This window comes from Hypomesus nipponensis, chromosome 16 (genome assembly GCF_054491055.1).
Source record: "Hypomesus nipponensis isolate SF chromosome 16, ASM5449105v1, whole genome shotgun sequence".
In the NCBI taxonomy this organism is placed as follows: Eukaryota; Metazoa; Chordata; class Actinopteri; order Osmeriformes; family Osmeridae; genus Hypomesus; species Hypomesus nipponensis.
In genome coordinates this window covers 9,233,262-9,257,726 of record NC_140376.1, presented here as the reverse complement: position 1 = coordinate 9,257,726, position 24,465 = coordinate 9,233,262, and the positions used below count along the sequence as shown (strand labels likewise).

Here is a 24,465-nt window from a genome sequence, read left to right as displayed (position 1 = left end):
GGGGGGGTGGGGGGGTGATGGCGGCGGTGGTGGGGGGGTAGGGGGGTCAGGCTGTCAACACATGTCCCCCTTCCCCATTCACCCACCCCGGGCTTGACACTTTATGCAAACGGCAGGCTGTGGGGCCTAAGCCTGTTAATGAAGATGACACCCCCAGCCCCACAGATGGCTAATCTAACTATTGTCTTCCCCACCAACCCCTTGGCAAACAGCGCTCCCATTGGCCCTCTATTGAGGGTGCCACTGTTTACCTCATTCTATCCAATCCTAATCCTGTTTAGCAACACTCTCAGAACCTCTGAATGGCCCCTTTTCAAACCTCTCCTCTCCGCCATTTCTTTTGTTTTTTGAAATGATGGAAGAGGGCGCTTTGCCAGAATAGGGGGCATCTTTATCCTTGATTGTGAACAGATAAGGCCAGAGGGTGCAGCTGTGGTGGAATGTTCTAGTTCCTTTCTCACACAAAGTTTACGCCCTGGCTAATTAACGATTAATGTTTCATAGCGTTCAATACTACTTTGGGGGATGACGGGCGTGGCGCTGACATTTCTGGATTCCCACGTCGCACTTCAGCCCTCCCCAGGTTCCTCCTTAGCGTCCGTCACATAAGCCTGTGTCGCTCCTCTTCGGCCCCGGATTCCGCCTCACGCTCCCAGGATTCCTTTCTTCTATCTGGGGGGCCTCTCTGCAACTCCCCCCCCCCCCCCCCCCCCGGCTGACACAGCCTGAAGCAGAGTCTAAATCGAGCTTCTCCCTCCCTAACCTCACACACAGAGGATTGCTAAAGCAGGCCATAGAGGATCAGTGGATTGTCTGAGTGTTTCATGTGGTTCTCTGTCTGTTTCGGACCCTTTTGTTTCCCTGAGTATTTGTTCGTCAAAGCATTTCAGTGATTTAGTTCCCACTAAAATGCGAGGTTTCTCCCCAAAAATGCACTGTTTATACTGATTTGAATAACTGGATAAGGCACAAAGGGCCACGTACAAAATCAAGAAGGACATGAAAACTCATTCAGCACTCGCTCAAAAGCACATTGTCGTTACCGACGGTGCCCCAAAGTTTGCATTTGCCATTTTATGCCGGGTTGGAGGATTACGGGCGACGAAAGAATCCACTTAACACATTTTGTTTTGTATGTCTATCTTTTCTTCTCCTCCTATTTGCTCTGCGCGCCGGTTTTTGAACAGACGGAATTACAGGCAAATGGGATTGGTGTCTATCTGTTACGTCCAGGTACTGGCACGCTCGACTTCAAAGGCCAACTGAGCTCTTTGAAGTGGTTTCCCGAAGAGAGACACCTGTTTTTTCCTGTTGTAATAATTGTGTGGCACACTGACACTTAGCGCAATAGTGAATGACAGAACCGGTTCCTGTGGCCTCACCATCCCTATATGGCACAGAATCCTTCAACTGAAATCATTTGGTGGCAGCATCTCACAACAGGATATAATACCTCCACCGATACTCATTAAAGGCACATAATGAAGTGTCCAGGGCTGCAGATATCAATTTTAAAAGAATGAAATTAGCTCAGCTGGTAGTCACATGGTTTATGAGGGAGGTATTAATGGCAAATCACATTTGTAATATCCCCAAGGTTCAAAAGATTGTTTGAAATGTAAGGTTGAGCAAATCGAATGAGCAAAAAGATTTATGAGCTTGTTAAAGACACTCAATAATCTCATTGTATTTCAGCAACCGTATCTTTTACCAGTGAAATTCTCAGACATGTCATTAATAAAATAGACTGTCTCTAGGGCAGAGGTTAGTGCCGTTCGACCGTGTATGTCTTTTCTTCTTTTCATTTCATAATCCAGAACTCCACGGGGTAGCCTCTTTTGAAGGAAGACTGCGCACACTTTGTGACAATTTGGACAACACTTTATAAAGTCTCTACCTCACCTCAGCCATTTCCTCCAACAGCTCAACCCTGAAGATCGCGCAACCACCTATATCCCCTCCCTGACCTTTCAAAGACGCCACCCCCCCCCCCCCCCAATGACCAGTCCTTTCCCTCGTCTCGCTTTCCTACCGCCTTCCTTCTCCGGACCCCCTTCCTCTTCACCGCACACCTCCTCCACCTTCCCGTCCTCCCCTTTGCTAACCTCCTCGGCTCTTTAAAGGGCTCTTTGCTAACCTCCTCCGCTCTTTAAAGGGCCGTAGCCGAGCCAAAAACAGGAGGGCAGAGCAATAGACGTGGCCGGGTTGCTCCCGTGGCTTCACAAGCAGAGCCGGTGGAAGATAAAAAAAAGCCCCGGGCGCAAAGAGAGCCGCTGTTCCGGCCTCCTGTGATGAGGCAGCACGATCGTCCAGAGCCTCTCTCAATCACCGCACTAGTAAAACAACCCCCCTCCGCCTGCGACCGCTCGTGCCCCCAACGGCTCACTCCGTCCAGCGAACCTCAGCCCCCGTAAAAACCTGCGGCAAAAGGGTCGATGGAATTTCAAATCGTTCGTCGTGTGCTCCGCTTGGAGTAAGTGCAGCGGGAAGAGGGGTTATTTGATGCAGTGCAGTACAGTGGCATTGAGGTAAATGTCCGTAATGATCTGGTTACTGTTAAAGAGGGTATTGCGTTGAAGAGTGGATTTGTGGAGTTATAGATCCAGTTTCTCCCAACTGTATTGCTGTCATGAAATAGATATTAGATTTTTATCCTCCACCCCCCTTGCTCGAAATAAATGTTTTGAATTTCACGTTTTAAGTGCAATAAAAAATACCCAGCAATAAATATGAGCAAAATGGATTTGTAGATTTTAGATTTTGATACAATTCCGACACACTTCAGCTTAAGTAATACAACAACTAATCATCGTAATAGCCTTGACACAAATGAGCAATTAAAGTTGTCCTTCTCATGACCATAGCATACCCAAATCAACATTTACATGTACATCCCATTACTACGTCATAATGCGTTTCATACATAAACCCAGCCACCCCGTCCAGATGTCACTGCCCCGATCCCTTTAGGTTCACAAACCCTTACAAACCCCTCAGACTCCCCACAGTCAAAGGTCACTGACTGCCCTATCAGCACCTGCCCTGTTGGCTAGGACAGAACATGGTGTCCTGTTGGGATGCAACAGCATTCAGATGCTAGCTAGCTCTGCAGGGGGTGGGGATGGGGGTCCAATACGTTGCACTGACCCCCGACGGCATATTCTTAGTTTGCCTGTGACCTCTGGTGCGCTCATGCTGTGTCCTAGGGGGCCCGGCCAGACACCAAGTACTCCCTCCCCACCACTCACCCAACACAGAAGACCATGGCTTTGACAGGACTATGACAGGGGTGACTAAGGTTTGTCACATCAAGTGAGGGTTCAAACATGAGCCCTGTACAAAGAGAAATTCCGTGTCACATGCAATGGTTGGAATTCTCCAAGGGCCATTTGTGTCATCCTCGTTAATACATATGGTGGCTATATATTTTTGAATGATTGAATTTCCATGTAATTGTGTGCTCTGGCTATTTATTACTTTTTATTAAACAAGGGTTACTAACATTAGGGCAGCAGTGTTTGCTAACAAGCATATGGAAAGATGAAATTAAAACTTTATACTTCGGACAAACTTCAGCTTTCAGTAACTTTGTGAATGCTCATGAGAGCAAAAAAACTTGGATTTAAGTAATACATTTCTATGTAATTGTGTGCTCTGGCTATTTATTACTTTCAAACAAGGGTTACAAACACTAGGGGCAGCAGTGTTTGCTAACAAGCCTATGGAAAGATGAAATTAAAACTTTATACTTTGGACAAACTTCAGCTCTCAGTAACTTTGTGAATACTCATGAGAGCAAACAAACTTGGATTTAAGTAATAAATCCTTTTATACAAGGTGAAAAGTGTCTTGATGCATGAGAACAAGGCCTCCTATCAGATTGTAATGAATTTTTTGACAAAGCAAACCAAATAGCCTTTCGCCCCCAAAAGCAATTAGATGACTAAACTCTTTCCGAGTGGTTCCTGAACCCCATTCTGTTCTTAGATTGAAAGCTATTCATCACAGCTGGCACTCTGTCACTGGGGCTTGTATAGCACACTGGGCTGCATTTGAGCCTTTTTAAGTCGTTACACATCTGAAGGGTAAGTCATGTCTTGTGTCTTTATTTATCAGGCCAGACAATTGTGTACAGCCTTAGCATTCATTGGATAATTATCAAGTCCCCAAGGAATAAACATTCCAACAGCATATGACCTTCTACTGTATGACAGCTGTCTCAGATTCTTTAAACCATATGATTGGTTTTCTTCTGTGATTCAATGTCTGGTTAACAACAGGTACATCTGATGCAGTTCGTGGTGCTTTACCCAAAATTGAACTTCTGACTGTGATCTAAAGTGTGATACCACTGATATACAATATGCAAATAAGCTCCAAATGCATTGTGCAATCTTATATGGAAGGCATCTAGATAAACACTGCCACAACACAGACATAAACACAGTTGTTTATTTTATGCACGAGATAAAGAACCACATTCTATGTACAGTACTGTGTCGTATGTGTAAAAACATCTCATCAAAAGTCACTCTAAATGTGCATATAAATCATCCAGACAAACACTATGTGAGCGAGTTCTGGAGCTATTCATGTGAACACAGCCTCATGTCAAATACGTGTGTGAAAGAGATGTGTCGCCGGGCGGTGTGCGACGCGGTTCCTCTATGCGTGCTGATAGCACGTGCTCTTAATTCTCTCAGTCATGCGTTTGTGTCCTTAGGGGAGGGGGGGGGGCAGTAGAAGATAGAAAATTAGAGCAGGGTTGCGAGAGCGTTTTTATTTGATTTCTCACAATAAATACCGAAACATAAACAACGACTTTACAGTAGGCCGATATCGTCGATTTCTCACAAGCAGTTTTTTTTCTCCCGAAAACATGACCGCTCCGTGACCTCAGCAAGGGGGCAGATGGCGGCATGGATTAAGGGGGCTGTGGGGGCTCTGGATCAAAGAGAAGGAGAAAAGAGGAGAGGAGAGCGCCGAGAAATCAGCCGGCCTTCTTACAGCGGCCCCATTTGCCACGGCACAAAGAAGCATTATCATAATCGCCGCCAGTCTCCGACCACAAATTTGTCTGATTCCCCCCCCCCCCCTTTGCTCCCTCCTGGAAGAGACCTCATTACCTGCCCATTCAAGATGAATCGTGCACGTGTGCACATACGATGTGTGTGTGTGTGTGTGTGCGTGTAGGCGCGGAGGAGCGAGCCTGCGTAGGAATGCGTGTGTGTGGGTTTGCATTAGCAGGGAGCACCCGCTACAGTAGGTTCCCTGAAGGAGACTGCACAGCAATAAGGCTCCACGACGCGTCAGGCTAATACCCGGGGCAGGAGTCCGTCTCGGAGCAAACGCCCATGTCACGGTGCACTGTGGAAGCCTTCATTTAAGCAGGTCCTTCCTAAACACACAATCGATGTGATCCCTTACCCCGCAATGGCATTTTCATGTTCATCCATGTTTTATATGCTTTTGAGATACGGGTCGAAACGACCACCAAGCTGAGGACGTTTCTTTCATCTTTTAACATTACAAAAAGCAGGGCCATGACAAATTAGAACACAGTACTTAGACGGAAAAGGACTTCCAGACACACAAGGTTGAAGCCAGACACATCCACACAAACACATTTTCAAGGTATTGTAGGCTAAGGGATCGAATAGGATGTGACACGAGAGCAGCGGTGCTGGGTGGGACTTAGGAGTATTTTTCGCTGGGTTGCTGCATGCTTTGTGACTGAAATGTGCGCACCTCGAGCAGTGTGACTGACTGAATCACATAACAGAAGGCTGCTGAACCGTGTGCTGTTGACTGCCTCGACCACATTCCTACCTGCCTCTTAATCACTTCCTCAGCACGTTCTGCTGGGATGTTGTCAATGCAGTATTGTAGTTACGCCTTTGCCACTCGCCCCACACACAATGCACCCGTGGAAACACAGTTGCGCATTGCCCTCCGCTCCGATTTTTTCAGTTGTGAACCGCCGATCTTGCTAGCGGCTCACAGGCTCGTGGGGATGGAAGAACGTGCACGTCGTGCGCGTGCACAACGCGGTTGCACACATGCATGCGCACGCCGACGCACGCGCACACATTCTCAACTGTAGACAGATTCTAGGCGTCTGCGTACAGGTACACTCTCGGGACTGACTGTGAAATCCAGCCATCTGTGCAAAAGTGGAAGCAAGCAATGAAGAGAGGGATTGCGAGCAAAATAAAAAGAGACGGGGAAAGATGGATTGTAAAAATGGTCAAAACAGTCAGTCTGCCGGTGTGGCAAGCAGTGGCATTTAAAGGGTTTTTGAATCCTGCATGAATGGTTTTACTCAAACAAATCACTTTTCTATCTTTTTTTAAATGTGTTTGAGATCATTCTTGTTGAGATCATTGTTTTAATAAACACTTCACGGCTTGCTCCATAGAGAGAAATTAGCTCACATCAGTTTTACTGTTACATGAAATAGTTAGTGTATTCCATCTTTGTAAGTTTTATTTGTGTGCTTTATGTGATGGCTATTAATAGTTTTGAACACAATAATTTGAGTATGAACTTTTGAACTTTGAATATCATTATTTATTTTTTTGGTACTTGTTTAGACAAAATGTGCCCCTACGTTTTTTTGCCTGTCAAAAAATACCCCTTAGCAAACTTTTTCCCAGAATGCAACATGATTTGTCCCCTGAATGACCCCATCTGCAGTGATGTCACAGTCTAGCCGCAGGCGGGGTCACATATCGGTCACTTTGGTCCAATCAAAATCGTCATAGTCAACTCCTCCTCGCTGTCACTGGTGCTAAGCTCCGGTCTGCCTACGCCATTGGAGGGCGTCTCCGTACCGCCGATAAACAGAAACAACGGCTATAACGAAAGATTCAGACCTAATATGGTCAGCTTCTCTCTTGCTCGGTAAATACATGTCCCACTTTTTCGCTATAAATGTCCGTCTGTATCCTTTGTTGGCGTGAAACGCTTCGCTTTCCTGCTGTGTTCGCCTCATACTCAAAATCAGTTTTTCTTTTCCTTCGCTTTGTTTCCTGACAACGCTGGCTTCTTGTGGTGTTTACAGGTCATTGGTGGTACGAAGAGTTTGTAATGAGTTGACACTTTTCAGACCATATAAACACGCCACTTGCCGTCCTATTTAAACAGCTGCGATGCTTGGAAGAATGTTAACACTGTATCCAACACACCCCCATTGTCCTTGCCTTTGTCCTCTTGTCACCTGGCATTAGAGTCCACATAGACCCTTCCGGAGAGCAGGGTGGGAGACAGTAGCTGGGGAACACCTGGCAAAAAATGTTCATAAGAGAATTTAGTTTATAATCCAAGAAAATTATTTTCTGGGTGTAGGCGGCCATATTGCCCTGTCAACTGTGTCAGTTCTGAATAAGAACTATGATTGAGCTAATGGGTTCACTCAACTTTGCAGTCATTCCCATTCAAGGTAGGAGGCGTCTGTGTTGGGAAATGTGTCTAAATAATTGTAAAAAAAAAAAGTATATGTTCCAGAGTTCGAAAATAATTATTTATTTTTTTAACAAACAAATGTTTGGTTTGAAAATGGTGGCGTCAGTCCAAATCCTTGTAATATCTTGTCAGTTTTCCAAGAGTCTAATGCTCAGCCCCTATAAACCTATAGAGTGCGATTTTGAAGAGGGAGAAAACAAATCGTTTGCCATTATCTCGACGGTACAGGCGAGTGTGCATTATCCCTGTTTGCTATTAGGACAGATAAAGGTGAGCCAGCCGGCTGGCACTTGGCTTGCAGGATGCGTCCGTTTATATTCGATTTGGTCTTTTCACGGCCTTCGCACAACTCGTCCATCGCAGGGACGGTTGGTTTCTCTAGCCTCTGTATCAAGGACGGGGCGGAGGATGCGGCGTGATTGCTTTCTCAGCCAGGAAGTAATCACATCGGACCTGCCACCGCTCTGATTAAGACTGATAAATATCGACGGCCGGCTAATGAGATGTCAAGCGAAAAACAGCCCCGCCCCTCAATTCCTACCACTACCACCGATGAAGAGGGGGGGGTGGAATGACCTTCCACTAACCAATGCCATGACCATCTTTCACAAGTACAGAGCACTGGTGATTAATTGTCCATAGTGATGACATTAAAGGGATAGGCGGAGATGGAGGGGGCGTCACGTCAAGTGCAAAGTCTCCAACGGACGCTTTATGGGACACAGTCCTTCGCATGTAATGACCATATCATGTTGGAGATCGTTATTGCTGATGTTTACCGTTCAATTCTTTTTCTGTATTCACATGCAGAACCGGCCCCCTATAGGAAGTCCACTTTGAAAAGAAGCTCAAGGTGTGCGGGTCAATTTTGTTAATGAGGAGATAATCTTCCAAGTTTAAGTTTCAATTGAATGACTGCTCGTCCGACGCAAAGCTTAGCGTCTCCAAGTTCTTGAAATGCCTAAATACGGTAGATTAGGTTTGGGATTTCCTTAAGTAGCTCATATGGAATTTGGTTACTCTGATAACCCTGTTTCTATCACAAAAACCTCACCCTTCAACCCAGATTCATTGACCGAGTACACACGCACTCGCGCTCTGAGACCCAGGAGAAGTCTGTTGAACTGTGAGGAGGGCGTTTGCTCAGTGGGGGGTTCGAGGAAGCGGGATTCATTATCTTGTGGAACATCTTGTTTATTTGGGGTGCGTGTGTGTGTTCCATTCTCCAGCATGAGAGTCCCATGGCTTCCTTCTTAGCATGCCATGTCAAGCTGTGCTCTATGAACCTATTTAAAATACGATGGACGGCGAACATCTCATCAATACCCAGCCCCGAAAGCCTGTGCCCCAACATCCAAGTTCAAATCTCATTCATTATTCAGTTTTGACTGTAATCAAACCCTAAACCCTTTTATCCAGTGGAATATGTTTCCATGGTAGGGCTACCACCCGTTGATAGGGAACCATCAAAGAAGGGGACACCCTGCAGTTGGACCCAACCAGCCAACAATGAGAGGCTTGTTAGGGGGCAACGAATGCAGGGTGCCCCCTTTGGAGAAGAAAGAAGAAGAGGGTTCTTTTTTGGGGGGTGGAGTGGGGGGTATGGGATAATCTTGTGTGATGTTACCCTGAACAGAGGCATTGGCCTCAGATTTTGTGTGGATCTGAGAAATGTTTCTTGTGACTTGGTGGAACCAGAAGAACGTATGCAGGGTCTTAGTTTTAAGAGTTTGGTGGGTTCCGAATAGTGTTCCAAAGTCTCTGACACCTTGTAGGGTGTCGAAGAGATTTTTTTAAAATTTCCTTCTGAAATCATGGGGGGATGCATAATAACCCACAGTTGCTTGTTTTATGACAGGTCATGAATAGAGGGAGGAGGGAGGTTTAATGAAGGAGCAATGTAATGACTACCAGCCATTCAACCATCCTCCCATTAGTGCTGTCATGTAGGGCAGATAGCATAATGAAACATTAAATAATAAAATGATAATAAGACCAAAGATTTGTGACTCTGCAATTCATGGGGCAACATTAACAGATGACTGGCTGGAAAAGCAATTAGAAGACTTTTATGACACAGATTTTCTCACACTTGTAGGCAAATGTCCCCATTGGATTAGCACATATTTCCTTTCCCTCTGTCTTGGCTCTGGTTGTTGTTGTGTGCTTTCACATCCAACCCATTTACACACACACACACACACACACACACACAGACACAAACCAGCACACATTTTTCTCTGCGCCTTTTTTGTCTTTCACATAAACTCACAGACCACAACACACACACCCTCACCCTGCTCTTTGTTGGAAGTCGTTGCCAATTACTGAGCTGTGGCTCTGCAGCTGTAATTAGGCCTTCCAGTTGGTTGGTGTCTGTGCACAGCTTATCTCAGACAGGTCTGATGCTAAACGTTGCAGTATTTGTCCGGCAATTATATCAGGTCCCTATGTCACTGTACAGACGTGACCAATTAGATACACCAAGCAGAAGAGAAAAGAAAAGGATTACAGCGAAAGAGACGGGGGGGGGGGAAAGACCAACAAAAAAAAAAAACAGAATAAGGGAGATGGAGTGGGAGGAAAGGAAGAGTCTTGGGGGAATAAGAGGAAGAGAATGGTAGAAAGAGAGAGGATTTGCAGAGAGGGGAAATTAGATGTGTAAGGGAGTGGATTTCTCTGAGCTATGTATGTATAATCATGCTCCACATTGATCCTCTTTACAACCAATACACAGCTAAGACGTGTTAATGCATTTACGATATTAATGCAAATGCTGTTGAAGCAGCCAAGGGGTAAGAAATTAATCTTTATTGACAGCTCTATAATTCTCCATCTCATTATTACATATTTCAATGAAGTAGGTCAAAACCCTATTGATATTCCGAAACTCAGTGAGGACATGAATCTATATCAGTAACCGCAGGTATAAATACAATATCTAACACTGCCACTGATCCATAGCCCTGTGTACTTCAAAGTGGAATGACTTCAATGTCTTTGTTCAGGTTCTGCATGCTATACACATTGTCCAACATTTCCTGTTATCATATACCCTTTTCAGTCTATTGAATTAGCTAAAGATACGATTTTTGTAATTGTTTTGTTTGTGTTCACAGTGGCTGACATGGTGCCTAAGACCAACCAACCTCACAAAGGAGACTGACAGCAGCGGGTTGCTGGCAAGTGAAGAAACAGCAAACAATGCCGGCCCTGTGTGTGAATTCCACTGCTCCACAAAATGTCCAGACGTCTTCCCAAGTCAATGTATCGAAGGGGGCCTAGTTCAGGCTCGTGTGTACCCTTCCAGTCTCTGATCTCTAGCAAGAAATGTATTCTGCTGCTGCAACCGCAACGAAAAAAACAACAAAAAAAGTAATCCTCAGTTGAGACTTTTCTCAGCGCATGTAGCGACGAGAGTTTGAAAATATCTGCTCTACTCAGACACCGAGACCGCCTGATCTGAGTTCTGTTTTAATTGGACTGGCAAGCAAAGAAGGAGCCTGGGGATGAATGGATGGGGCTTACAAGCAGTAGTAACACATGATCCATGACACTTTCTTTTGCTCTCTAAACAAGAGTATTCACTTGCTAGTCGAGTAAGCTATGGTTGGGTCCTGTTGTGTTTGAGTGGTTCACATGTGTGTTCATCCAAATATTTTATTTTTTCCAACTGGAATAGCTTGTTGCTATCTATAAAGCAGGACAAACTGGTATGTCCTCTCTGGTTAAATTGCTGCGTTTGAGTGAGGTTTGACAGGTACTTTTGCATTCGTCTAGTAATTTGCAACTTGGTATTAGTCCATTGATTTATTTATGAACTGTCCCATGTGGTAGGGTACTAATGAACCTTTCTTACAATTAATTTTGCAACTAGAGGACCAGATTAGATGAACTCGGTCTACCATGGATACATTAGGTGCCCTTGTGACTAAAAGGTTTTTTCTTTGTGTTTCACCCAAATTTATGTCAATGACAGGAGTCGGACTAAAATACCTTATGGCATTTATAAAGGAAAGGCTACACTTAATCCAGTCTGAAACTGAAACACAAAGGTTGAGGGATGTAGGTGGAGATAAAAAAAACAAAAAATTTGAATGCTCCTGGTATGTCGGGTATTGGCGTAAATTGGAAAAGTTATGTCTGGGAGTGTAGTCTGTTTATTTTAAAGCAGATCACTATCTTGAATTGAAGTTCTGGGACTATCAACAGAGACACGCTGTTTAGAAAATGTAAGTACTCAAGTGTTATGAAATGCCGAAAATGATTAAGAGGGAGAAATCCGTTTTCCCCCAAAAGGGTTGCATATTTTCTCATAGACAAAATACAAAACCATATGGTTTAGCATATTTCAGATTCAGTTGTACTGTGGAAGAAATACATTTTACTCATAAATTGATATGAATTCACCACTCAATGACTCAGACAAGAAAGTGTATCACATTTCTTAAATAATTTAATTGCAAAAGGGTCTTTTAAAAATATTTCTACAAGAATGCATCATTTTTATCAATTTGTTGTTTATGTCTGACTCTGCACCATTAAATACATCTCAATGCTTTCAAAGAGGAATAAACAATTGCATTTTCAACGGTTTCTTCCTTCCCTACAATACATGTACAGTACTCTTAAACATCTCACTTCTTTTTTTCTAGGGATTTTCAAAAGTGACGAGAAGACAGGCATGTTAAGTGAGCTTGTTTAAAAAAGTTGTATATATTCATATAAAACAGTGACAGATGAACACAAAAAATGCGAAAAGAAAAAATCAAGGGGAAAAGGTTAGGGGATAGAACAGTGGAGTTGGATGGGGGAATCACATGGGGTAGAAAGGGAATGTTGGGATAGAATGGAGCCCCAGAATACTGAAAGAAGGGTTTGTTGGCACACAAAGAGAGAGAGGGACTATGTTGAACATAAGTTGAACTCTGCTGCTTGCGTTGGTGCTTTTGAAAACTATAATACTAGCACTTGTATCCACACACACATACACACTGGCACACACATAAGCATTGATTATGTCCTCACATCAGCATTTAGCAGAGAAACCAGGCTACGAGTACAACGAATGCGGATTAATGGTCGGTATGACAATTGAAATTAATCTGTGAACCATCTTCAACTAAACAAGTGAAAAGCTTTTTTTTTTTGTTCATCTGCAAGCACTTGTTAGAATGTGCAAGAGCGTAGAATTTCCTCCCTCACGTTCAGTGTTTGTGAGGTAAAACCACAAGCCAGGACCCAACCTCATCAATGCTTTAACCAGCCATGCACTGCCATTGTTTTACGAGTGGGTATGTCTACCATTTGATTGTGTTTAGGCCCCCTCTCTATTCAAGTTCATCAACTGTCTTGTTTTATGTTTTATTTATTTTTTAATTTAATTTTTTTTTTTTTTGGGGGGGGGGGGGGAGCTGCGTGCTTGTTAGTAACAGTGGTTGTCTGATTGAGTGGGAAAGTGGGGCGGAATATTTTTGCTGGACGATTTCCGTTCAGCGAATTTGTGATTGCTCTGACCTGCATTCTCATTTATTCCACTGCCTTCGTCGCCGTTTGGGTTTCTACAAACATTTGTTTCAAATATATTTGACTGACTTGGCAGCTATGAAGTCAATAGGCTTGTTGTGGCATGTAAAAGGACTTTAAAGACATCCGTACTGTTAGGCAGAGGTCCTTATGTAAAGGACCAAAGCTAGTGGAGTGCAGTTTTATGATCGCTATCAAGTATGCTACTTTCTATCGTGCATTCTACATTTTGGGGTTACTAAACCCGTTTTGCACCCTCATCTGTACTGTAAAGGGTAGAAAAAAGTGATAGTAATTGGGAACACATAATATTTTGGCGTTGACGCCTTTCACAGGGTTGACAAAAAGGTTTAAGAGAGTCATATGGCGAGGCTTAATGAACGGACACTACATCACACTATTATTACACACAGAACTCATATTATTCACAAATTGCATTGATTAAGCCCTATCCAGAGACTTCACAGACGCTGTCTGGATCATCTGTAGGATCAGCACTGCAGACGGCTACCATCTCCCCCACGTTTCAAACACCCACGCGATTGGTAGAACCTGCCCCTCATGTCAACCCTCTTCAGAAAACGCCAATGGTACGGTCTAGGTGATACAGCTGCTATCGTTTACAACGTGGCCTCCAGATTTCTGCCTCTCTCCAGGCCAAGGTTGTTGATCCAGCACTGTACTAATCAGGATAGAGCCAGTACTGAGACAGGATGATTGCAGGCTGGACAGGAAATAAAGACAGATAATCATAGGTCGGCCGTCCGTATGTCTGCGCTGGCTGCGAATGTATTTCCTGGATGCTGTGGATCGGCTGCTGCATTTATCAGCCTGACAGGCTTGGACCGGTGGGCCACTTGTCTGACTGGAGCTGACGGGTTCCAGTCACTGAGGAGCAGATTGGGCCCTCTGATGGAGCTGGGCCTTCTGATGGAGCTCCGTCTAGGGGCTCATTGGGACGAGGGACAAACTGCTTGGGCCGTCTGACGGAGCTCCGCCTGTGAACCCATTGGTGGTAAACTATTGTAACTGAGCCGTACAGGGGTGAGTGGGGTTGAATCCTGTTAGGAGGTATCTGGCAGCTGTATATTACTGTAAATGAACATGTTGCAATGTACAGACATTTTTTACATTTCCATTGACCATAGGGGTGTGTTTGAAGAAACAGATAGGGAAGGCAGGACTTTTTCTTTGATAAAATTGTATGGAAGACAACTACTGACAGCTTCACAGGGCTACACAATAAAACTCCTTTTCATGTAAGAATGAGAACAGAGTGGGTACAGCAAGATCCAGTATGGTCGTAAATTTAAAGTGTTGACCTGGAAACGCACACTCACTCAACACAGCCATTCACTAACTCACACACACAGGAAGTAGTAGGGAGCGACACCAACAGTCGGATTACGAGTATCCGACGGCCTCATCGTGGCATAAGCCCCTCCTCTTTCTCTTCCTTTATCGTTCTTTCTTTAGATCTCTACCACATCCCCTCCCACACTTGGCCGAACCCAACCAGACACAAATCATCTCACAGTGACACTTTTCCCAGCAGTTTCTCAAAACACCATTTTGATTCATGTTATTTATCTTATTTTTTGTTACAAAACATGTACAGGCTGTTTAGAACAACAACAAAAATACAATTTCCAATTCTATATGCAATTTGTTTGTATAATCAATTCATCAATTCATTTGCTGAATCCTCTTGGGTCACTTCTTCCATGTGATTGATAGAAGAACAAGTCCATAGTTCAAATGGCCAACAGTCTAATAGGCAGGGGTAAATAAATACATTCGAGGGCATTGAAAAATTAAACTACAATTCAATTATTCGTGAATTCGGATAATAGTAAAAAAGAAAATGTGGTGTCTCTCATGGTTGCTTTCAGTTTCTGTACGATGCATATATATATATATATATATCTCCAAAGTTTTGGATTTGCTAAAAAACGTTTAACAGTTTGTCCACAGAATATAGTGTAATTGATTCAGATATAATTGCTCCTTGTCACGGTTCAGTTCATGCGTAAATTCTCCACGGTGGCGGGTAGCTGAAGCTGTATTGTACAGTACTTGTGTGCAACTTCTTACACTCACTCATTCACACGCATACACAAAAAACACAAATGCTCGCACACACGCACGCAGGAAACGCACACAAAAGGCCAGGCGGTCTTTGTATTTGTGTCGCCACAGTCCTCATTCTCCCCCATCACAAAAAGGGTCCAACAGGGGTACTTTTTACCGGCCATTTTTGAAACACATATCTCCCAATTTATGTTGCACAAAAAAACAATATGTACTGTGGTGTTGATAAAACAAATAAACAGCAATTATTATGATACGAAAACACAGGTAATGACCCAATGTTCCCAAGATGGGGAACCATCCGGAATTCTCTCAGGTCTGCGTAAGTGATCAATCCAGGATGTTAGACCTGTAGCCATCCAGGTGTCACCAGCTCAGCTGCTCCCATGAGACCTCATGACCTCTTTGACCCTCTGACCTTTGAACCCCAGACTGTCTGCCTCCTCTTCGTTTTTATCGGGCATGTGCCCTTTTACATAATACACCTTCAATATGAAGATGGGGAGAATCACACACACAATAAAACAACTTCTAACATGGGAAGGATTTGTCCCCTGTGTCCAAAACACATGATTTTTTTGGTGTGAATTTTCATTCACTTTTTTTTTCTGCTCTTTTTGAACTTAAACAGTTTTCACTCTTTCTCGTCAATTCACGTGTCCATCAGGGGGCTTTAAGGATCAGACTAGGGGGGTAGTGGTGGTGGTGTGGGGGTGGGGGTGGGGTTAGAGGGTCAGGGAGAAGGGCTTTCACTTGAGGAAGACCAAGTTCAAAATATCGAGGGTTCAGTCCCAGGCTGACTTGACAAAAACACACGCTCGCATGCAAACATCACCCCACACTTGTCCTGATGAGGCACGGATGGGATATGGGATTCATTTTTTTCTTCTTTAAAAAATGTACAAAAGAATCCTGACCAATGTCTTGTTGGAAGGAACAGAGTAATTCTACCGGGAGAGGTGGGAACAGGAAAATGGAAGTTAAAGAAGAAGAAGAAAAAAAAACATAAACGTGACTAGTCTGAGGCACTGCAAGCCAGTCTGATTGGCAGAGATGGTCAGGCAGCTAGGGTGTCCCATTGGCTTTCTCTCTCTCTCTCTCTCTCTCTCTCTCTCTCTCTCTCTCTGGCACAGTTCCTCTCCTTCCAGTTTGTCTGTGTGCTTGTCTCAGACCTGGACAGGCAACGTTTGGTTCATCTGTAGTCTCATGTCCTGAATGCTGCCTAGGATCTTCTTTTGGTGACCGGCCAAAGTCACTCCTATCCGAAGCAAGTCTCTGAGGGGAGAGAGAGAGAGAGAGAGAGAGGGGTGAAAAGGGAGGAGGGGGAGAAGGGGGGGTCAACTTGTGTATGGTACCACATTAGGAACATACGCACGATTCTTTAGAACTGTCGCCAGCACACTTTGATGACATGGAAAATAGACTGACTTGATTTTTACACTCAAACGACGACATATTCTTGTTGTGTACATTGAGCTAGCTTAAGTAAGAGCAAACAGAAGGTGCCCTCATGCGAGAACAGTAGCAGGTGAGCATCAGCACTGGCCCATAAAATGGCTTCTGGAGGTCAAGTCAACAAAATGGTTGACATTCATCCAAGAGCATGGATACCTAATGTAACATACTTATATTGCCTGGCAGATGTGTGTGTGTGTAGAGAGAAAGAGAGAGAGAGAGACAGAGAGGGAGGGAGAGAGAGAGAGAGAGAGAGAGAGAGAGAGAGAGAGAGAGAGAGAGAGTCATAATGGAGGGTTAATAATTGAAGAAAGATCGGTGCTACTATTGGGCAGCTGGTGCACTTCATAGCACTAAAGCCAGTCTGCCAGACAGCCAGTAAGTAAACCAGGCTTTTGGAATAACCGGACATTTATGGATCAATCAACTGTGAATGTTAGTCATATATCAGCAATTTCAACTGACTTCTAAATTACCTCAATTGGTTCAGTTTACAGCTTTTCACCAAAAAGCCAGAACTCAATTATGAAGTAACAAACAGAGGGGAAATGTCAAGAACTGGAAACGTCCATTAGAGTGCCCAGGGACTGAAATGGTGCACCTGTTGGGGGGGGGGCGTTGGTCAGAGACAGCGTTTACGCGGTGTTGTTTTAACACCACAGCCTCGTACAGTGAACTGGAAGAGACAACATCCCTAGGAGCTTGTGTCCCCCCCCCACCCCCCTCCCTCCCCCGGCCGATAACCAAGGACGAGAGCAAAACCACGGCTGACGTCTGGAGGAACGATTAGCAAACCGCCAGGGCCCGGCCACTGTCTGCGTCCTCTCCATTCACACACACGTGAACATACACACATGCCGCTACAGAAGCGTACAGTCACACAGACACACACACACACACGCGCAAATTCAATTTCCCTCACAGACACCATGCCCTCTGCTTGTCTCAGCGGTCATTACGGTCCTATCTATTTGCACATTCGTGCATACGCTCTCTTTCTCTCTCTCTCTCTCTCTCTCTCTCTCTCTCTCTCTCTCTCTCACACACACACACACACACACACACACATAGAAATGCAAGGAAAAACACACGCACGCACACTGCCAATTGACACCGGCATTGCTCCAATTTCACACAAATAAATTGTGTTTTTTTGCCCGCTCCGTTTGCCTTCCCCATCACCGCAGCGACGGCGGATAAAATGATAATAAATGAAAGCCATTAGAGGAATTACTGGCCATTAAGGACAGCAGAGACCCTCAGTACGCCACACCTGTCTGCCCGCCAAATTGAAACAAATTACCCCCACCTCCGTCCGCTATTACGGGTCTAATGAGGATGATGTATTCATCATTATTATCCTAATTCATTTATTTGATCATAACTGCTCCCATTTCCCACGACTTCGGTCGCGCCATTTCCTAGATCGCAACCAGCCGGATATCGGCTATTGGCTGTCGACCGCGTCTGTGGTCAACTGTAGGTCAAAAATGGCGGCATCCATTGTCACACGGGAGCGGAACGGGCTGTGTTTGTCGGTTTGCCGTCTCTCCCGAGCAGGCCGCGCTACGGGCGAGAGTCGACGGGCTCTTCCCGAGCTAAAGCAACTCACTCTGCCGTCATTTGGGCCACCAGGTCGAAGGAGGCAAAGCCGGCGTTGAGGAAGTTGTCGCGGTACCGGCTCATCTTGATGGCGTCCAGCCAGTCTCCCACGGTGGTGAAGGTGGTGTAGTCGGGGACACAGCGGTCCAACAGGGGTTGAGATACCCTACGGGGGGGGGGAGGGGGGGGGGAGTGGGAGGGGACAGAGAGGGAGAGAAAGAGAGAGAGAGAGGGTTAAGGTCAAGCCTCGCCTCCACCACCTGAACCTCACCCCCAAACCCCCCCAAACGCCACCTCTCGGCCCCGCCTCCCCCCGGCCACCCCACCCCCACCCTCCAACCAGGGGGGCGCGCTGTGGTTTCCGACTGGCGCCGCCTTCGTCGACCGAGGAGACTGGACTGGAGGCGTAGCCGCTGGTGAGGCGTGTTTGTCGAACGCCGGCGGCAGATGCCGCGCGCCCGCTCGGGGGGAAGCGCGTGTCCGTGCGCGTCGCGCGCTCGCGTTGCCGTGACGAGTGAGGCCAGACGAAAGGACGTGTGCAACACAATACCAGGGAGGTGGAAAGACATTTCCTCAAGAATCTCAGACACCCGAGAGATATTTCGGGAATGTAAACACAAATGTGTGCGCGCATGCGTGTGTGTGTGCGCGCGCCCTGACTTACACCTGTCTACACCCGCACGGGCCCTCGGAGTCAAATCAAACATCGACTCAAAACCCTTCCCTGATCAGCGCGGGAGATACAGGGGGCCACCGTGGAAGTTTAATAAAGCTCCCCACGTTGGACCGAGACAGAGAAATGCGAGGGAAGGTGAAAGAAGCGAGGGAGGGAGGTGGAGGGACGGATGGAGGGGAGGGAACGGACAGGCCGCGAGGGGGGAAGAGAAAGAGAGCCACTGTCTCACTGCGCTCTCTGCTCTGTTGGTCCTTGTCGTCTTTTTGATGGCATTAGGTTCATTAACAATTAAAGAAGGAGGAGGAGGAGGAGGGGAGCAAAGAGGAGAGCGAGTTAATAAGAGCCATACAGAGGCTCCATTGAGGAGAGGGCTGCCTGTGGATGGATAGAAGGGATTTTTAATAAGGCCTTCACTTCAGGGCCTGAGGGGCTCAAAGAAGTTATTAACCCTAAATACAACCCGCTCTTAATAGAGCGTTGTTAGCTTGTTAGCATCATTACCTTTGCCGAGACCTGCCCCTGACCAGGAAATGGCCTTGGGTGTCGTTTCGCCAAACAAGGAACCCGGAGGAACACTCGAGGAAGGCGACTTTGGGCTCTGTCGCGACAGAAGCGCCTCAGACACGGGTGAGGCGAAGTGGAAACGAAAGGGTGGAACGTTTCCAAATGAGCTCGCGTTGCTGTTTTCTCACGGGGCATTTGGAAGATAGGGGTGGTTGAGGGCCTTCAGGGGTCATTGTCTGTGTTTGTATGTGTTATGGAAGTCAACGTGACATACGTGCACGGCTTCACACACGCGCACGCACGCACACACCTCCGGTCTCTCGGTCGCCACGCTCCTCCTCCCCTACGCGAACACCCGCACACAGCAGGCAGTAATTACAGAGGGCACGGACGGCACTGTAACGGGTCCTCCCCGTTGGACGGTATCGTTTTCTAACCTCTGCCTCTCTGCCTTAATGTCACTCTGACGAGAGCCTGATCCCTCACACCTCCCTCGTTAAGGCTTGGCAGGAGGCTCTCTCCTCTCTGGCCCGTTTAAAATCTCGTTAGCGACTAATTAAAAGCGTTCCCATCTCTTTTACTCCCCCCCCCCCCCCACCCCCCCTCCGCTCGCCTTAATCTAGATAATTACCCACGCTTAATCTTCTCAGCTATCATTGTATGTATCACTATGGCGGCTCCAGGTCCCCCAAGAGCCCCGCCAACACCTAGGACAGTCCCATATCCTCTCCCAGGATAGGCAGCCCCGAGGCGGGGGGCAGGTAGGTAGGTCAGCCCTGCCTTCCACCACCCCCTCCAGCCTCCTTTCCAGGAAAGAGGTGCGTTGAGGAATGCGGCGCAGTGCGAAGGCTAAATGTAGATGTGAGCTCATTGATCAAACTCCCTGTAGGTGGGTCTTTTGCCTCGAGTGCTTTACACTGCCGTGTCAATACACATTAGCGCAACACAGCCACGTTTTAGCTAGGTGCGTGGTGAGAGGAGTGTCCAGTTGAAAGTGTTTCGTTTTTCTCAATGACCACTTCACCTGGTATGTGAGCAAAGTCACTTCACCTAAGTTATGGTCGTAGTGTAGAACCAAACGTGCATGTTAATCAACTAGGCAAACTAGCATTCCCGCTCCATTGAAAGCTTAGCAAAACTCTCAACAACTATCGAGGCTAAATGGCACGACGTACTTCTAGCAGAACACCATTGTCTCTTCCACCATTGTTAGCTTCCGATGCTAACCCACCAGCCACGGCTAACTAGCCAACACTTGACTATACACCGGGGCTTTCGACTTACCCAGACTGTGCACTGCTGGTGACGACCTTGAGGCTGGCGGCGTTGCGGATCAGCTTGTCCAGCGTGGCGACGATCTGGGAGAACTTGGGCCGCAGGTTCCTCTCTTTCACCCAGCAGTCCAGCATGAGCTGATGCAGAGCCGTGGGGCAGTCCATGGGCGGGGGCAGCCGGTAGTCCTGCTCCACTGCATTGATCACCTTGGGGGGGGGGGGGGGGTGAGCAGGTCAATAGGGGCCACGAGGGGGGGTTAGGAGAATGTGTGTGAAGGGTCGGCGAGGGAGAGACGGAGATCAAAAGAGACCGAAAGATCGAGAGAGAAAGGAAAAGAGAAACATATAGAGACAGAGAGATAGAGAAAGAGAGAGCCAGAAAGAGAGAGAGAGAGAGAGAGAGAGAGAGAGAGAGAGAGAGAGAGAGAGAGACAAACAGCGGGCTGAAGAGAAAGTCAGTGTGTGAGGGCCTGAACTTACATCCTGGTTGCTCATGTCCCAATATGGCCGCTCGCCGTACGACATCACTTCCCACATGACGATGCCGTAGCTCCACACGTCGCTGGCCGAGGTGAACTTCCTGTAGGCGATGGCCTCGGGGGCCGTCCAGCGAATGGGAATCTTCCCTCCCTGTGAATATGCGAATGAGTAGGTGAGCGTGAAATACTGGGGGATGGAGCACGCACAATCAGACACACAAGAGGGAGAGAGAAACGCACGGCTGAGAAATCGGGACGCCAAATGCAAAAGCCGGGATACAAAAAGCACACGCAGAAGAACGCACACGCACACAAACGACACACACACAAAACCGAAACCCGGGCCTCACCAGTGAGCTGGTGTAGGTGGGGTCCGTGGGGTCGTCCTCGAGGAACCGAGACAGTCCGAAGTCGGACACTTTGCACACGAGGTTGCTGTTGACCAGGATGTTGCGGGCAGCTAGGTCTCGGTGCACGTAGTTCATGTCGGATAGGTACTTCATGCCTGCCGCGATACCGCGCAGCATGCCCACCAGCTGGATCACCGTGAACTGGCCGTCGTTGAGCTGCCGGCGGCGATAGCGATAGAGAGCGTGTCAAAGAAAGAGAGGAGGAGGGAAGAAGAGGGAGAGAAAGAGGAGGAAAAGGTCAGGTTGCATTTGCACTCGTCTGACGAAGCACATGCTAATTTCGTTGTTTCGCACCCTCTCTCTCTCTTTCTTTCTCGCTCTCCGTCTGCTGTGTCTGTCTTCATTCCTCTGTCTCCTCTGTCTTTCTTTTCATCAATCTTTTCTCTCCTCGCGCCTTCTCGACCCACGTCCCCCTTCCCCTATTTCTCTCTCTCTCCCCCCTCTTCCCTCCTGACAGCTAGTGTTTGATATGTCTGGGAGCCAGTGATTCATAGGCAGCTGAGCTCTCCGTAAATGTCAGGGATAGCCAGAGCGGAACATTTGTCAGATATTAGCTACAGCCGAACCGCAGGTAATGCTCTTTTCTTCAGACATGGAGAGTCTTGAATGAGGGAGAAACTAATAGGAAGATTAAGAAGGTTGGGCTAGGTGCGTTTGTTGGATTGTGCTATAGGCACGCACAGAGATTTAGATATGGAAATATGGAGTACTTCTGACAATCACATTGCTTGGTTTTCGTGTGTAGAACACGCTTTGAGTTCAATGTAAACCATAGATGGCCTGTTTGCTTGAAATACACAATAAGTTAATTGAGCAAATGCAAAACAGACTTATGTTGACAAAAAGATATTCGCCTCAGGTTATCCTGAATAGACATGTAACAAATTACTTCTATAATTTCTCTGTCAAACTAGCCTCTCTCCAAGCCTTCAGAAACAGGACAGATGTTTTTTCTTTCAGATAAAATCATGCGAAAATACATTCTCCTTAGGATTGCGTGATCCTTCAATGAGATTTGTCATTGTTTAGCCTGATCATCGATATCAAATTCCTTTGTGAAATATCAACCACTTCTTACCCGAAGGAAAGAGTCGAGCGCTCCGTTCTCCATAAACTCTGTGACGATCATGACCGGCCGACTCTTGGTGACCACGCCTTCCAGACGGATGATGTTGGGATGGTCAAACTGGCCCATGATTGACGCCTCAGACAGGAAGTCCCGCCTCTGACGATCGGTATAACCGACCTTCAGCGTCTTGATGGCCACGATGATCTCCCTTCTTCCGGGTAGCTTGAGGCGACCCCGGCACACCTCCCCAAACTCTCCTGCGAGAGCGCACGGGGGTGGGGGTGGGGAGCACAGAGAGAGAGAGAGAGAGCGAGAGATGGAGGGAAGAGAGGAAGGTCGGAAGAGTGGAGGAGAGTGGGGGGAGAGAGGGGAGAGGGACAGTTACTGGTTAGAACCAAGGAGTCGGGGAAGGACAGCGGGAGGGGAAGGGATAGGGAAAGACTGCCAGAGAAGCCAGGATTCAGGGGTGGGGGGGCAGGGTGTGTGTACAGTGTCTCGGAGTGGTAGATGTAGGGGGGGGGGCAGTGGCAGCAGTTAGGAGCATGGATGGGCGTGAAGTCGGGTGAGAAGTTGGGGGCTGTGGGAAATAAGGAAAGGACAGAGAGGTTGGGGAGAGGCAGGCGTGGAGTGGGGAGGGGAGCGGGGGGCGGGGTTAGGCTTCAGAGGGGTCGAGGGTGTGGGCGGAGGAGGAGGAGACGGGAGGCGTGAGGAGCTTGGGGGCCCTGGGCGTCGTGGACGCCTTGTGTCGAGGGCCTGTGCCGAGCGTGCGCGCGAGAGAGAGAGAGCCAGAGAGGAGGAGACAGGCAGCGTTGGCGAGAGAGAGAAAAACCAGGGGAGAGAGGGAGAGAGGGAGGGAGGGAGGGAGAGAGAGAGGTGGAAGAGAACCCAGGGGGTGGGGGGTAGGAGGGGAGGGGATGGAGGGAGGAAGGGAGGGAAAAGGGAGGGAGGACAGGGGTTGGGCTTTGTCACTTTTGGCGGAAGGCTTAGGAAGCGACGGATTACAAGTGGCAGCAGCAGGTGTTAAGGCTGTTTCGTAGTAGCAGCAGTAGAAGTAGTAGCAGTGGTAGTGCGGTGGGGCCAGCTGTACACAGCCTCTCGATCCCCATCACAGCGTCTTCACTTCAGCTTACATACACAAGGCTAAGAGTAATCTGAATCAGTAAACATAGTCCTACAGCTGTTTATAGCAGGAGAAATAAACCAAAAAAAACGGTTTCAATGTTCAATGTTCAATTAAAAAATTCCTAACTAATACAAGACAAGGGGGGATTCAGGGAAAAGGACAGAACAAGAGGATTTCTACAGGAACAGGAAGAACGACCACAAATGGCAAAGCCGATAAGTGATAAGGTCAAAGGTCAGAATTTTTGAGTAGGTCCTCAAAGTGCTTAAAGAAAGAGAGCCAGGGTAAGAGTTGACCAATCATGGGCCTGGAAAGTTGTTGTTATAGTTAATTCTACTAGATTCAAGTAGGAAACTAATCAATTGAAGTGCTTCTTAGATCAAATTCAACAACTTCCTCCGAGGGCCGTATCCAGAAGCAGGATTGGGCAGCCATTTGGGGGAGTTGAACTTCATGATAATCACTTATTGAACAAAAACAAAATGGCAATCATCGCTAAGGAGGACCAATGAAGAAGACACAGGTCAAATTTGTATTTCAAGTATTCAAAACCGCAAAGTTGCATTCAATTGGTCTTGCCTCTCAAGTTCTCTGTATTTCATTGCGGCTCATTGGGACCAATGGAGCCCACTGTTAACATTGTCAATACACATTTGGCCCGAGTCTGAGATATCTAGGGCGTTTCTACACAGCTGTGAGGGCAGCGGGTCGAGGTTGAGGAGGACGCATCTTGCGCAAAGGAAGGCGTGCGGAGTCCGATTGAGAAAGAGGAGAAGGTTGCGTCGAGGTTGC

The 24,465-nt window shown here is 46.9% G+C and overlaps 1 protein-coding gene across 4 annotated transcripts in view; it reads right to left on the bottom strand.

Moving 5' to 3' along the window:
• Positions 1–14,560: 14,560 nt before the first annotated feature.
• The window catches only part of ephb3b (eph receptor B3b), a 52,504-nt gene continuing 42,599 nt past the window's right edge, over positions 14,561–24,465 (bottom strand). For 2 of the 4 annotated variants that reach the window (XM_084675539.1, XM_084675540.1), the window contains exons 11-16: positions 22,560–22,807; positions 21,422–21,637; positions 21,073–21,222; positions 20,603–20,799; positions 18,149–18,304; positions 14,561–16,356 (exon numbers count right to left, since the gene is read on the bottom strand). In XM_084675539.1, the coding sequence (XP_084531665.1) occupies positions 16,248–16,356; positions 18,149–18,304; positions 20,603–20,799; positions 21,073–21,222; positions 21,422–21,637; positions 22,560–22,807 (1,076 nt within the window). In that variant the 3' untranslated portion in view covers positions 14,561–16,247. The remainder of the gene's footprint in view (positions 16,357–18,148; positions 18,305–20,602; positions 20,800–21,072; positions 21,223–21,421; positions 21,638–22,559; positions 22,808–24,465) is intronic. The other 2 variants (XM_084675541.1, XM_084675542.1) reach the window with 1 other exon arrangement.